Source organism: Betta splendens, chromosome 6, assembly GCF_900634795.4.
Source record: "Betta splendens chromosome 6, fBetSpl5.4, whole genome shotgun sequence".
Lineage (NCBI taxonomy): Eukaryota > Metazoa > Chordata > Actinopteri > Anabantiformes > Osphronemidae > Betta > Betta splendens.
The window spans coordinates 3,966,511-3,982,518 of record NC_040886.2 but is presented as its reverse complement, the minus strand read 5'-3'; the positions used below and the strand labels follow the sequence as shown (position 1 = coordinate 3,982,518).

The 16,008-nt window shown below is 44.5% G+C and overlaps 2 protein-coding genes across 3 annotated transcripts; both read right to left on the bottom strand.

Moving 5' to 3' along the window:
* Positions 1 to 811: 811 nt before the first annotated feature.
* csnk2a2b (casein kinase 2, alpha prime polypeptide b) lies at positions 812 to 9,210 on the bottom strand. The gene is made up of 12 exons (XM_029152658.3): positions 8,187 to 9,210; positions 7,750 to 7,861; positions 6,120 to 6,221; positions 4,677 to 4,727; positions 4,488 to 4,547; positions 4,262 to 4,345; positions 3,192 to 3,302; positions 3,005 to 3,106; positions 2,600 to 2,700; positions 2,025 to 2,173; positions 1,864 to 1,947; positions 812 to 1,455 (listed from the first exon to the last, which is right to left on the bottom strand). The coding sequence occupies exons 1-11, from the start codon at positions 8,288 to 8,290 to the stop codon at positions 1,871 to 1,873; spliced, it is 1,053 nt and encodes a 350-aa protein (XP_029008491.1). The 5' UTR covers positions 8,291 to 9,210; the 3' UTR covers positions 812 to 1,455; positions 1,864 to 1,870.
* Positions 9,211 to 10,104: 894 nt separating this feature from the next.
* On the bottom strand, positions 10,105 to 15,886 carry znf319b (zinc finger protein 319b). Of its 2 annotated transcripts, none has more exons than XM_029152654.3 (3): positions 15,538 to 15,886; positions 14,480 to 14,656; positions 10,105 to 14,396 (listed from the first exon to the last, which is right to left on the bottom strand). In XM_029152654.3, the coding sequence occupies exons 2-3, from the start codon at positions 14,482 to 14,484 to the stop codon at positions 12,560 to 12,562; spliced, it is 1,842 nt and encodes a 613-aa protein (XP_029008487.1). In that variant the 5' UTR covers positions 14,485 to 14,656; positions 15,538 to 15,886; the 3' UTR covers positions 10,105 to 12,559. The 2 variants fall into 2 exon arrangements, with proteins under 2 accessions (XP_029008487.1, XP_055365355.1); XM_055509380.1 differs by lacking the exon at positions 15,538 to 15,886 and adding an exon at positions 15,273 to 15,506.
* Between the last annotated feature and the right edge of the window lie 122 nt (positions 15,887 to 16,008).

Genomic DNA, 16,008 nt, shown 5'->3' with positions numbered 1-16,008 from the left:
CCAAAAAGGGTCAGGATCACGTCTAATTTACATACAATGCACGTTTCCAGACAAGCCGGTGGAGGCTGGCAGGAAGATTCACAAACACCTCATTCAACAGAGTAAAGAGGCTTATCCCCATGGTTAACTGACAGTATGTGTGCCTCAGATGCTAACTGCTTAACCCTTTCATGCACAGAGGTGACCATAGTGGACAGGTACGTGAGTTTAGAGGCTTCATCTGCTGTACGGTTTTGGTGTAAGTACATATGTTCGTTATTAGAATGCAGAGTTATTTGTACATGAGAATATTCATTACATAAACATTCTATGAATCTAGTTTAAATGAACCTCTTCATACGCTGCTAGGTGCAAACGTGAATAGTGAACGTTTTATGTTTTCTGCCCCGGTTCAATCAAGTGTTTAAAACCCATCGTTTCCCTCAACTCAAAGTTTGCCCACCCGAGTGATATGATTCTCTACAACTGCCTCACTTCACATTCTGCGTGTTTTAGTTATTTTAAAATGTAAAAACTATGATCTTCCCATTAGTTTACTCTAGACCACACTCACAAGTAAAAGTTTACTGTACGAAGCTTACTGTACGTAATTCAGTAAGTGGTTGAAGCGCCTCTGGCACAGATTAAAGCTCTGAATCCCCACAAGCTCATTGAAAACTTTACCTCACTGTCGTAAGCTCAATCACTGGAAGGGAAAGTCTGTGACATGCCAAGGTCATCCCCCTCCTCACATGAGCTTTGGTTGGGCCAGTCAACATCAGTGTCCTTCCAATATATACACGCAATTCATTCAATCCCAACACAGACAAAGTTCATCTAAATAAAAATCATTTATTTGTCATTAATATTATTATCATCATTCTATCTAGAGAGTCCACCATGCCACTTTCAGAACTGGAGTAGTGCTAAGACATCCGTCTGCCTGTTGGGGTACATGATGGGGAGGAGGAGGGTCAGACAGACGAATGGAGAAATGGGTTGGGGCTATTTGAGGGTCGGGGACTTGTACAGGCTCACACTCCTGATTATTCTCCATGCTGATGCAAAAGATGAGCCAATGATTTAAACGGGTTTGAGGGAAAAAGGAAGAGAGGGACTGAACTGCAGTTTGTCCTTGTTGACCTACATGAGCTGGAAGGACAAAGACCGTTTCAGGGGACGAAGGGGAAGAAGCTTCAAGCTCATTGGTCGAACTGCTGAACAGGGAACCAGGACAAGCCAATCACAGACTGATACAGAGGAGGAGGGTGTGTGTGTGTGTGTGTGTGTGTGTGTGTGTGTGTGTGTGTGTGCGTGTGTGTGTGTGTGTGTGTGTGTGTGTGTATCTGTATGCACAAATCTGTGAGTGTGTAACTGGTCAGAGTTACTTTGATCCATTGTCACTGTACACTTGTCAAAGTTACTGTCACAACCGGGTACAAAGTTGAGGTAACAAACATCCTTCTTCTTCCACCTCTGTGAAGACACAAAAGAAAGGGAGTGAGGAGAAGGAAAGAAACGAGGGGACATTAGACCACGCTGGGCCGATGTGTAACTAGCGACACTGTGGATACTTAACCATCAGGACAGGACAGTTTTACAGATGGGTTCAGGACAAATTCAAGAAGCTCTTGTCATGTTTAGTTCGGTGGGTCACACTTGAGGCAAGCCGGAATAATAGGACACTACAAGTCACACACACTGAGCTGCATAAGGTTTACTGTGTGTTTAACACAGGTAAGCTGGTCAGTCAGTCGGTCGGCTGGGGGGAAAATCCCAAAGAAATCAGTGTAGTTTGTGTTGCTTTGAACTCATTCATGTGTCCATCCATGAAGATGTACCACTTTAAGTTTAACTCTGAACACTCAAGCATGGAACCTTTACCTAGGTTTCACCGTGCTGTAGTGTTTCCACTGGATACCAGGTTGTTGTCAGAGTTTGACAGAGACTGCTCCTTTACCACTGGGTCTAGAAGAAGAGAGAGGAAGAGCACTGAGGAAGAGCACCAAGCGGCCAGCTCTGCAGGCTGTGTCCCTGTGGCTTACAGAAGTAGGGGTGCTCCATGGCCTCTGTAGCAGTCAGCCTCTGTTGGTGATCGTAGCGTAGCAGCTTGTCCAGCAGGTCCAGTGCTTCGGGACTCACCAGGTGCTGATTCTCTGTCTGCACAAACTGTTCCCAACGCTTCCTGCTCTGCCTGCAAGGATGCACATGACACAGGAGGCTTATGCTGAGTCGGACTATTGCTAGCACATGCACTACTACGGCACTGTGTCTGTCTGATAAGCACATAAAACAGCATTCATTCAGTAAGGATGACAAAGGTCAGTCATTTTAAATTAATTACATTATACAAGCAAACAAAAACAAGTCCCAACTACGTAATTTTTGCAGTGAAAAAAACTGAATATAGCTCAGCAACCGCTTTTTAACCATGGGTAGCACATGGAGTGTCATACCCGTTGGCTTCCTTTTCAAATCAAAGAGCCAAATCACTGCCACCACTCCTGATAGCAGTGAGGCTTTTGTCAGGAGTAGTAGCAAATACAGAGCAGTTGGCATGTTGGGCAAAAGGAACCCTTACACTACTGTTCTAATCTTTTGGTTAACTATGTGGCCTTACTGTCCCAGCAGGTCTTTGAAGCGGGGGTCCAGTTCAATGTGGTATTTACGCAGGTAGCCAAATAGCTCATCCGTTCCCAGGACCTTGGCGATCCGCACCAGCTGGAAAACACGACGGTCAGGTGAGGTAAGGCGATAAGTTTGCTTTAATTAAGTAGAGGGATCTCAAGAGGAAGAAGGAGAGGGCCAGGAAACAAATCTAGGCCGTCTCCATTACACGTTTAGGACGCACTGTGCTTAACGAACACGCAGAATGCTCAAAGCAAACCTGTGTGTGTGTGTGTGTGTGTGTGTGTGTGTGTGTGTGTGTGTGTGTGTGTGTGTGTGTGTGTGTGTGTGTGTGTGTAAGCAATAAATGTTCTGTTGTGACCCGCATCATAACATCATTGCATCTGTTAAATCATACCTGATCGTAGTTGTCCTGCCCGTGGAAGAAGGGCTCCTTCTGAAAGATCATACTGGCCAGCATACAGCCCAAGCTCCACATGTCTAGACTGTAGTCGTACATCTGAAAAAACAGCATAGACAAACAGATTAACAACAGCCGCAACCGACCAAAATGTGAGGCTGTGGCAGCATGTCCTCTGTGTGACCTGATAGTCCACTAGAAGTTCAGGGCCTTTGAAGTAGCGTGAAGCCACGCGGACGTTGTACTCCTGGGACGGGTGGTAGAACTCCGCCAAACCCCAGTCTATCAGGCGTAGCTATGGAAACAAACAATTTCTTTTCATTTAGCTTCACTTGATACGTGACTCAGAACTAATCTAATATAAGCTTGGCTCTACTGGCACATTTTGGTATGGTTTGTGTCTTTGCGCTAGTCAGAGGTAACATACAGGTGTGTTAGTCTGCTGCCCCCTGCTGGTCAAAGTGGAACAAGACAAGAACTCCTGTGTTACAATTACCAGTAAAACGTAAGTTTTATTAAAAATAAACTCAACAGCTACCTTTAATTGCAAAGAAACAACAATAGTATTTACATTGAGAGAGCCCAGATTTTGATGCCCTCCTTCAACAAACTCACAGGCCGTGTTAAGAGGGGGAAATAAATGATGAACAGAAAACAAGCTGCTGATGATTCTGCTTCCTTTTGTTAGTCTGATTAACACAGACTCAGTTTTAATAACATGAAGCAACAACAACACAGATGGAATCCAAGTCTGTCAAAAATCTTTGTATGTGAATTATTAATTAGAAATCTGCACTGTGTTTTATAAAATCAATACAGAATCCCTACAACGCAATATAGCACTACTCAAGCGTAAGCATATTTTCTTACACCCCTGATAGCTCCACAATAGCAGGGCAGATCCATTTCTGTTTAACACAAGATAGTAATGGAAGAAGTGTGGGATTGCCATATACCCTGGGCTTCCTCCCACTGCTCATGCTCAGTCAGTCCCAGAGAGATGCGTAAACAAGATGGTACCGTAGGATGAAACATTATTTAGATTTAGACATATTACAGGAGCTCTGTGGATGAAGGTCGGTGCTAATGGATTAGCAATTCAAAGGAATGAAAAAAATGAAAGAATAGACAAAACCAAGGAGATAATAAAGCATGAAAGTAAAAACAGCAGCGCTGAAATAGAGGGATGAGAGAGAAGCGAGTGTGTGTGTGGGTGTGTGAAGAAGAAAACGGACTATATTGGGAACCGCCTACCTTTCTCAACTGGTGGTCAATCATCACATTGTGGGGTTTGACGTCACGGTGCATGATTCCCATACTGTGACAGTAGTCCAGAGCCTGAGACATACACACATCAGGCAAAGATACACAGAGGAATGCAGGCTTCTGGGTTCCTGGGACTGGGTGGGATAACGCTATCTTCAAAGAGCAATACTCAGAGTTTCCTCTATTTTAATAACAAAGATGAATGATTTCTCACCTTCAGTAGTTCATACATATAAAAGCGGATATCGTAATCTGTCAACTTCTGGTACAGCTCCTGCAGAGTAAAAACACATCACAGTGAGGGTCTGAAGCCTGTGCACCACTATCGCTCATCAGGATAATAAAAGCATCTTAGAGGAAAGCAGAGACCCACAGAAGCATGAGGAAGAGGGGGTGACGCTACCTTGAAGTCTGTGTTATTGATGCATTCAAAGACGAGAGCTGGAGTTCTGGACTGTGACGAAAGCAGAGAGACAAACAGACTGATGAGGGGTCAAATAAACACTTGGCACACTTACAAAGGCAGGAAGGGGCTCAGAGTCAGTGATCTGAAAACCTGAATGTGCTGTGAGCCCATCTTTGGGCCCACGCTCATGCTTTATTTATATTTTCTGAGCTCACAGTTTGCAAGAGGCTTAATGCTGATAAAAACCCCTAAAACCCTAAAAAACTGAAAATGTGGGCTACATAGAAATAAGTGAGTTCAAAGACATTCTCCACATCTGGATAATCTTCTCCATTACAGACTTGATTTCTGCAGATCACCCCTTACACAAAGCAGCACAAGGTTCCACCCTGCACGAGAGGATTAGGAATCACACCCAGCCTAACGTTCACTTTCAATGCCTCCTAGAAATTCATTTTATTAATTTGCTGCAGAATTAGAATGAAAATATTTGGTCAATGAATTTCGGATTTATACATTATTTATAAATTTTTTCAAGAAATTAACTCAAAGAACCCAAATTATTATTATCTTCCTGTACATTCATTCACCCTGCACTGTCCGTCAGCACAGCACATCAGAGCTGCAGCTGTCAGACAGCTGGCCATCCTGTGCAGCAACAGGTAAAGCCTGAACAACACGAAAGAGTGATGATTTGTAGAAAACTTTAAAAGATGGATTCTGCCTTTTTCTCTGGTCTGATACATACTACCCACATGGTTTATTATCAGAAAACTGCCGTTCGTTGTACAGGGCTTTTTTTAATCAAGTGGCCAGTGAGTTTATTTATTCTATGACTGACTAAGGATGCATAAATACATGGACAACAGCGCGTTAATGCTGCAAAAGTCAATATTATCTAACTAAAACTGCAAGCTACAAGATGTAAATAGAAAGAATTCAGCCTATAGATAAATAGAGTAAAAGTCTGTTCTTGCTTTATAAAGAATAACTTATTATGAACCAAAATGTGCACAGTGAAAATTACTTTGCTCAGAAAACGTAGGGGAATTTTTAAAAATGTGTCTCCTTTCTGTTACACACCCGGCAGGTGCACATCTAGAGTAATGCCTTTAAAGGAGTAATCAAGGCAGCAAGCTATGATCGTGAGTTACGGCCTTCCCTCTGAACTCTCCTCCTGCCGAGCAGAAAACGGCAACTACTGGAGCGTATCATAACAGTCTCCATGACTATGCTGAATTTTATTTATGCTAGATTGCTGCTAATTTTGCTGCTTTTATTCGCTTTCTAAACATTTGGCGCGTGCAATAGAATTACTATTGCAACAACACATCATCAGTACGGTAAAAATAAACTGTCTCACGACGGTCTAAGCCCAGCTCACGTTCCCTATTAGTGGGTGTTCTCATTTTAAAACAGTGAATGCCATCAGCATCCTACCACTGGGTCTTTGACTGTGTCCACCAGTCGGATGATGTTGGTTCCTCCTCGCAGGTTTTCCAGGATCTTTATCTCTCGCTTGATCTTCTTCTTTTTGACTGGCTAATCAGACGGGAAGAAAAAGACGCCGGTTTAACAGGAAGGTGTTTTTAGGGCATCTGACGAGGAAAAACGCAAGCAGAGGCATCTGCTTGCGTGCTGCTTTAGACTCCTGATCTGAAACATGCTGATGCTGCTTGTCCTGCCACTACTGCTACTACTGCATTCTTCAGCACCAGAGTGTCAATCTCAGTTCAAAGACATATAGTGCAGTTGGAGGAGGCGGGCGTTTGCATTCAATCAACCTGGCGAGATCACTAAGACAGAACACCAACTCCCAACAGCACCCATCCTACTTGTTCTTAAAGGGTTGAACTCTCCTTGCCACAGCAAAACAGATGCTGGTGCAGCAGGAAGTCATGAGAATGCCTATATTTGGCTAGAGGACATCTTAACCAATGCTTCAGACTGCAGCAACACAACAGTACACTAATTCCGTTTCAGTAATGACTCCACAGCGTAATCCTCTGCTTAAAGGAAGCGAGAACAAATATTGTTTGATTACATAATTACGATGTACAGCACTAATGGGAACTATGCATCAATATCCAGTGGAATAACTACATATTAATGCTGAAATAAATTACATCAAGACGGACCCAGATATCTTGAAGTAAGGAGCGGGAGCATAAAAGTCAATCAATCACAAAGTAGAAACACAACCTTATAAGGCATAAAAATGTTTAGCAAACTATTCCACAATAAAAGCAATAATAGATCTATACTGTGAAACTTCTGGACTAGTCAAAATAAATACAGTTGGAATCTACTTTGCAAAAGCTCAGAACCTCTGATTGTTTTAAGTGTGTAAACTTTGATTCAGTTTTCTTTACTTCATTTAACAGTGACACTTATCAACATCCACATCCAATTCCTTCCGAATCCCCAAAACATTTTTTGGGTGAAAAAGACTTGATGTCGAGGTCACTGGTCCAGCTTATTGTATAAAAACACTGGACAATCCATCCATCCATCCATTTTCTGAACCGCTTACTCCCTAGTGCGGGGTCACGGGGGTGCTGGAGCCTATCCCAGCTGGCTACGGGCGAACACTGGACAATCGAAGTACTAAATCAGATAACTTAGTGTTCCCATGTAGACCGGGGAACAATGATTGTTTTAAAAATTATTTTATCGTTGTTTATTTTCAGTCCAAACTCTGAGAGTAACAAAGATGACATCTGCCCACTAAGATCAACATGGAATAAAAAAAATCTATTAATCATTACCTACTCTAATAAATAATTAAAACAAATCACAACATATATTTTTAGAGGGATTAAAACACAACTTAAAATAACATTATAACCTTTATCTCTACATTAAAAGATCTATAAAGCATCAACCTAATCAAGTGTATGAATGTGTTCGAAAATGACTCGACTGAGAATCGAATCCAAGCTCTACAGCTCAGCGGCTACTTGTTATGAGTGTATGTAACATTTTAGTTAACATACATTTAAAGAAAAAGACAATTCTTCACGTTACACATGAATAAGTTAAGACTCTTGTTTGAGAGGAAGCTGCTCACCTTCAAGATCTTGACGACCACCTTCTCGTTGTTGGTGATGTTGATGGCCTCGAACACCTCGCTGTACTTGCCCCTGCCCAGCTTCCGGACCAGCTGGTAGTCCTCCTGGTTACTATAGTGACAGATGGAGAAACACATCAGAGGCTGCGACAGCGTGAGGAGGTCATAAAAGACTGTCCGTCTTCTATCTGCAATTTATTCAATGAATGAGCTGCTGCTGAGTGTTCTCGACACTGGCACAAAGCGTTGCCTCTGGGACTGAAGTGAAGCCCAGTCAGAACAGCAGAGTGGTGGGCTGAGCACTGACAGACTGTACTATCAGTGTCATCACACCCTCACGGCTCCGTGCGTAATAATAGACATCCATCTGCCACACGTTCCCGTTATCCGACGTGCTCACGAATAACATGCGTTTGATTAGACAGAAATGTCCTCACTTCCAGTTGGGTACGTGGGCCTCGTAGTCCCAGTACTCCCGGCTCTTCAGCGTGTTGACATCTGCGTACACACGGGACTTGCTACCGGCCACCGGACCCGGCATGACGAGACCCGTGGCTCGGGCGCTGGGGATCTGCTGGGGTGGAGGACCGCGGGCGAGCTGGAGCGAGCTGGAGGCACAGTCCCCGTCAACAGGCGGTGTGTGGGGGCGTGAAGTGGAACGGAGCAGCTGGCTAGAACCCGCCTGCAGCCAGACCGAGAAAAGGAGAGACGGGGATGCAGAGACCTGGAGACGTCCACCGGGATTCTCTGCGGTCGGTGCACGCCGAGCAGCGCTCCTTGGTCGGATTGTCACAAGCAGCAGAGTCGTTGTCGGCGGAGATAAAAGGCGACTATATGGAGTCTGGGTAGCAGAGCAGCCTAAGTTACAAACAGGGAAGCATCAGGGTGTTGAGGTAGAAAAGCAATACCCCCTGAAAAGGCCACGGGGGAGGAGGGACGGGTGTGGGTAATAGAAATATCACGGGTTACAACTCCCGCTAGCGTTACTCTTTCTGCGGGCCCTGAATCCGTTAGGAAACTAACGGGTCTCCTGCACTAGACGATGGACGAGCTGGGAGGGAGGATGCCATCGGTGGTCCAGTGTTAGCTATCAATCAGCGGTTAATGTGGCGGTTCGGTAGCGAGGGGTCGACCGGTGGGAGAGAGGGGGCTGGAGCAGCAGAGAGATCGATGTTGTTAGCTAACGTTAGCCAGCGATGCTACTACAGCGCGGAGATGTCGCACCGACGGGGAGCGCTCGGCGCCGTGCACCACCATCGGCGGAGCCAGCGTCATGTGCGACCGGATGTGCGGGAGAGCAGTGCCTCGGGGGGAGGGGAGGGCCGTGCCAGACGCCGACGAAGGTGCGGGGATTCAGGGGTTTCTTCTGTAGCCACGGACCTCCCCGGTCAGCAGCACAGGGGAAGGGAAGCGAATTGCGTTTGAAGAGAAGTGAGAGAGCCGCCCGGATGTGAAAGCCGCTGGCTGCCGGGGTGAGCATAAGGAACGCGTTGTTCTGTGGAACAACGCCATCTCGTGGCGAGGATGTGATCATGTCTAAAAATTAGTTTTAAAACTTGCTTAAACACTTTAAAGCCTTGATAATACATTTTAATTTGAAATTTGGACACTGTGGTGGATTTATAGCGTAAATTAAAAAAACGAGGTATGTTTTAAAGAATTTTGATTTGCTGATTAAACATAAACACATTGTAGTTGCATAAGGAAACCACCTGTTGTAAAACATCATTAAGCATCATTGAGTGAACTGATGTCACATATTAGTGTGTTTTCAGACTTAGGATGCGATCTGATAAGTGAACATTTAGGCCTGCGATGACGGTTGTGTGTTCTTAAGACACTTTATTTAATTTACACAATTAAAGGATGTAATTATTAAAGTTTATTTTCAATCCCATTGTGTCTAGAAGGTTGTCTAGTAAACATGACCATGCTTGTTGGTCACTTTCTGAAAGACGCAAAAAAGTACAGTGCAGCAGTTGGTTCCATTGTTAATGTTTCTGATGTTCGGTTTAGAGTGCTGGTATAATAAGTCAGAAATGTGGCGCTGTTGGCATCAACTTGTGTTCTAAGACACAACTTGACAAATGCTTAAAGGTGGTTAAATCCAGATTTCCAATCCTGTTGTTCACATATTATTATCGCATCCCTGCTCTGAAAAACACCAAAACTAACTTTAACCAGGAAGTCATCTTAAAACATAGAGCTGGTCTAACACTTTATCAGGTGCAGTGGGTGGATGTTTTTGCCGCATTTTGATTCTCAACCTAATTGAAAGCAACTCTTCATGGTCAATATAAGAGTACTTACTCAAAGAGATGAATCCCTGCTTGATAGATTTCACAAGTCATAAAATGTTACAAATAAAAAAAAGTTTTATTTGTTAGTGCTGTGTGTAATTGAATGCTACATACATACAGATAATCTTAGCATGAATGTACACAAACGGTACGTCGCCACAAAGTTTTTTTTTCCCTTTTCAACAATTGTTTTTTTCCACATCTTTCACATAAACTACGATACAATTTGAAAAAGCTATAGGAGGGAACAGTGCTGTAAAGGGAGGAGAGTGAGGTGGGTGGGCACCAGTTCCCAGGGACAGAACACAGGAACTAACATAGCAAAGCATGCAGAGAGCGAGAGACGCCAGGGTCTGATGAGTTCATTCTCTGGAACTGAGCAGAAACCAAAATCAAGATAAAGTGGCCAGCTTCATTTCTTCACTTTATATAGAATGGTAGGTTTCTTTGATTTGTGCTTGTACAGATCTCAGCTTTCCCTGATTGCTTGTTGAAATGTGATGGACCTAATCCAGAACCAACAAGCATGTGACGACAAAATGCAGGATTTCACATTGCATTGGTTGGTTACTGCCAGAGTACTCAGTAATACACAGGACAGACAGTCACACTCATTAATACTAAGAGCAAACGCTGGGCTGGAATTATTCTTTGGCTTTCAACGCACACTTGTATTATTATTATTATTATTATTATTATTATTATTACTACTACAAATGTTAAGTCTACTGTCAGCACTCAGCAGTATGTGAGGTCCTCATCCTGCAGTGTCTATTTTCATTATCAACATCTGATGATGTGTCAGCACCAATTAACAAGTCGCTTCTTGGCAAATGTGAACAGCGTTTGTGTTGTGGTTGTTCAGACTTTACACAACCACCTGAAAAACCTATGATCTGGCCTCAGCATCAACTGGACACAATTTTAATACAAGTTTTACAGATGTTTCAAAAAAACATAGGCCCTGGTTCTCTCCCTCCAAAACTATAGTCATTGCAATTTTAAAAATCAGTAAAAAAACAATATAAACAAATGTAAAACAATAACAAAAATACAGTACTTATTCAATTTCAGTTATTGTAATAATAAAGTCTTGCCAAAGTCCAGATGCCAGATTTAGAAAGCAAAAACATGGCAGCTCGTGAAACCAACTAGCATATATTTGACCTCGCATGGTTACAAGCAGAAAGCGGAGGAGGAAAAGAAGGCAGAGGAGCGCTGCGGCGCCACCATAAGGCCCAACAAAGGTTTAGCAGAACTTCAAAGCTTCCATTGATGTGGCCGAATCTGTCTGTAATAAATACTGCACTCAAACCAGGATTTAACTACAGACGAAGGATCAACTGGTGGTTCCAGACTTCATCAACTTCATAGCGATCAGCTCGTTAAACTACCTTCAGACACAAGCTCAGGGCGAGGTGAAGGTTTCACACCAGCTGCAGAAATAATAATTCTCCCCGACAAACAACTGCGTTAGTAAATTAAACAAATCAAGGCGCACATCTGTTTAAACACTTCTAATACAAATCTGTGCCTTTCTGACAGAGCTCTCTCTCTCACACACACACACTCTCACACACAGTGCTTTGAGAATCCCTGCAACATACCATTACAATCACTATATGGACTACAAAAAAACCACAAAATAGCATTTGTTAAAACGTTTTACATGGTAAAAAGTAGCAAGAATACAAAAACAGTTCTTCAGTACATTTTCTTTTAAAGACAGACAAGTTGTGAGAACTCATCCAGCACTAGACTCACATTCATAGTATGTACAGGCTGTTTAGTTTTGTTTAGTCTAACAGCACTGACCTCTGCAGGAAGAAGACAAGTTCATTGGTGTGAAGTATATGTATTTGTATATATGCCCATGTTGGAGGGGGGCGTTTGTAGTAGCCATTAAGGATATTATTGTTGGGGAACAGGTGGCTGGTCAGACTACGCACCTTTGGCATCAGGTGCAGCTTTAGGCTTGTGTTTGCTACAAAATGGAAAATCCATAAATCCAGGCATCATCTCACAGGTTTTAATAATCACAACCCTTCTATTATAAAACAATTAAGCCCCAGTCTACCCTCTCGCTGTCTCCTTCCATATATAGAGTGAACAATATAATCCAGAGCAGTGGATGTTTTTAGATTTCCTGTGTGGGGATAAACAAATGCATTGGTCTGAAGACCAAGTTATTAAAGATAAAGTTATTTAAGTTATTAAAAGGATGGTTAATGGGAGTTAAGTGGCCTTTTCACTGCTTGAGTTTAAGAAAATAAAGAACTTTTAAAAAGGGACAAAACAGTCCTCTATGTTTCAGGGCACGGAGCAGTTGGGATGATGTTGAGTTTCAGGCTGGTTAGCAACACATGAAAGACCTGCTGTAGCACTGATGGAATGAGTGTAATTGCACTGTTGTGCAAATGTGCTGATTGTTTGGCCGAATCAACAGCCCACAGAGAAAAATACAACGGGAAAAGCTGTTTATGTGACCGTCTGCTCATGGACAAATGTCTTTATAAGCACTGGGGGACTGGGTAACCGCCTCCATCAGCCGTGTGCTGCACCGTGTGGTCCTGCAAAGAGCCTAAGTCACTGAAGCGCTCCCCACACCACACACACTTAAACTGTCCCTCTCTGGAGTGCGTGCTCTGGTGTTTGGTGAGGTGCTCGCGCTGCTTGAAGCCCTTGTTGCAGTGGCCGCATTTGTAGGGCTTCTCCCCCGTGTGTACGCGTCGATGTCTGTTCAGGTCCGATGAGTATTTAAACCGTTTCTCGCAGTCGGGACACTTCAGCGGCTTCTCCCGAGATGGGTCACAGCGGTGCTGGACAAATTCCGAAGAGGAGAGGAAGCGACGGTCACACAGTGAGCACTTAAGGGGCTTCTCCTGGCAGTGAGAGTTTTGATGGCGCTGTAACGTGGAACTCTTCTTGTAGCCTTTGCCGCAAACGTCACACTTATACGGCTTGTCAGGGGACGTGTTGGAGGGCTCGCCACACTTGTGCCTGAGCAGCTCTCCTGACTGGCTGAACTCCTTCTGGCATGAGGCGCACTTAAACAAGTTGTCCAAGCCGTGGACGTGCTGGTGGTAGAGGAGGTGAGAGGGCTGCATGAAGCCCTTGTCACACAGGTTACACTTAAACGGCCGGTCTGTGGGGTCTTTGTGTGTGCGTCTGTGGCGTATCAGTGCATACTGCTGCTTGAAGCTCATCTGACACTCGTCACAGTGGAAGGGACGCTCCTCAGAGTGCGTGCGTTCATGCTGCCGAAGGTCGGAGGGCCTCTTAAAACCTTTCCCGCATGTGGCACAGCGAAACGGGCGAGAACCCTGCGGGTGGCAAGGATGGTGGAGGAGCTCGGATGACTCTTTGAAATGCAACTCACATAGGTTGCATTTGAACAGGTGCTCACCAGAATGCACGTACATGTGGCGCACAAGGTGGGAGCGATGCTTAAAACTCTTTTCACATACAGCACACTTAAAAGGGCGTTCGTTGCTGTGGGTTCGCTGATGGTGCTGTAGATGAGACGACTGGCTGAAGGCTTTGTCACAAGTGTCACATTTGAAGGGTTTCTCTCCGGTGTGCACCCGCTCGTGACGCGTGAGCTCCGACAGGTGTTTGAAGCCTTTCTGGCAGACAGGGCATTTATACGGCCGGTCTCTGGCTGAGGGAAAAGGTAGAATGGACGAGCTGCTGCTCGCTGACGCCCCATCACTGCTGGTCTGCTGAGAGGTTGAGTTCGGTGTGGTACTGCCAGAGGAGCCAGGTCGGTAGGTCTTTTCACATATTGAACATTTCATTGGGTTGGTGCTGTTATGCGACGTGTGGTGCTGGGCTAATGAGGTGAGAAGCGAGAAGCCCATCTTGCACACCCCACAAACAAATGGCTTCTGCTCCACCTGAACACACTGGTGTTCTAATAAGTCTGTTGCCTGATGGAAAATCTTCATGCACTGAGTGCACTGAAAAGACCTATCCTGATTCACCATGCACTGGTGCTCATGTGGGTTGGCTAAATGAGAGATATCATGTCCACAAGCCCCACACTTATGTCCTCCCTCTGCTCCCACCTGCAGGGAGGTCTGCTGGGACTGGGTGGGGTGCTGTTGATGGCTGTGTTGCCCACTTCCATGCTGCTGATGGCTGTGCTGTCCATGCTGTGCCTGTTGCTGTTGTAGAGACGTAGCATCTGGCTGCAGTACAATACCATACACAGCACAGCCCAGTGCATTCTCAGCTCCAGGTGGGATGGTGTGGACGACAGGAGGTGGAGCGACAGTGTGCTGCTGCCAGGCCTCTGTCATACGTGCTCGGCTGTAAGGATTCAGCTTGGCAGCTGGCGCGGCCCAACTGAAGCATAAAAGGAAGACAAACACATTTTAATGATGCACTAATCATTAGAGCGCTTCAAGAATACATCACGAATGACTCACTCCATTTCAGCTACTGGAACCAAAGAACTGAAAAGGGTTCTTGGTCAATGCGTCGTGGCAGAGGACTTGAAGGCAGGAACAACAATGTGCTGAGGAGAACAGCTGAGTGACCAGCCTGGCGTGGGCAGATCTAAGGAGACACCTTCTTTCACTTTATTCTTGACCTTCAGGTGTTTTCTGTGTTAAGAGGAGACTCAAAGTGAGTGAAAACATCAAAGTGCATAATTTAGTAACAAAAAACAAAAGTGTAATTAGGTTGTTATAACAACTCAAGGTTTACAGTTTACAAGCCAGCTTCCATGGCTAAATCGTAAACTTTTAAAACTATTTGTACAGCATTTCATATCAGCAAACCTAGTGACTAAATGAAGACGGAAGAGAATCTGGGTTAGTAATGTAAGAACTAAAACAAAGTACTACATGCAGTCAGCTGATCAGCTTTACGAACTGCCTTATGAACTGAACTCACAGAAGCTCAGGCGTCCCATCAATCATATCCATCATCCCAAAATAGTCAGACACATGATTAACGATATTACTTGTAGCTGGTGATCAAAAGGTTTAAAGCGCCTTAATTGAGTCATCTGTATCATTAACAGCGGGCTACCATAAGATGTGCAATATCCACGAAACACAGCAAGTGAACACTCATTAACATACACACTTCAACGCGAGCGATTAGCGCTAAATTATGCATTTTAATCTTTATTTTAACAGTGTTGTAGTTCCACCCCTGCGTGTGTTGAAAGCCCAACGATTCGCGGCGAAAAGGTAGAAGGCAGCGTCTGCGCACCATAACGTTTTTCGTCTCCAGGCGAAGATCACTGCAACAAGGAAAAATTAGCTGCTTAGCTTAGCCACCAGCTAGCAACCGCCGAGGCGCAGGAAAGAGCCGCGGTAACGTTAGCGATCTGGTCACGGGGAAATAACAACCAGACGGCAGCGGAACGTGTAAACGTCGACGAGGTCCGCGTATTTGCATATACAACCGCGGTGTCTAGCAAAACGTAAATAATATTGCCCATAACAGCTCGGTGTATCGTGGGTTAGCTACTCACCAAATACTGAGGTCCCCGCATCATACACGCAAACGGTGCTCGGATGCTCTCTTGTTCGAGCGCTGGTGCTCCAAGGGCCGGGAACCGTAGTCATTAAATCGGACAAAGATTGTCCCGCTATTACCTGAATCGCCCCAAAAACGATACCCTATCACGAATACAATTATTTGGCCCTCACGGCATCTTCTCGGCTGGCGTAAAATAAAACATTTTGTCCTACATTGCTAGCTAGCTAACGGCTAGCTTGTGAGCTCTGTCAGCGCACGGGAACATGAATGAAGCAAGAGTTAATTGGCACGCTCACAACACACACACTCTCACGCACTCTCACGCACACACATAGATGGATACGTTCAGACATACACACGACTGGAACGTGCGGTGTGATTAATTAATTAATAAAGAAAATCGTAAAACTTTAATATATACTCTAATATTAAAAACTTACAAAAATATTGCCATTCATCAGAT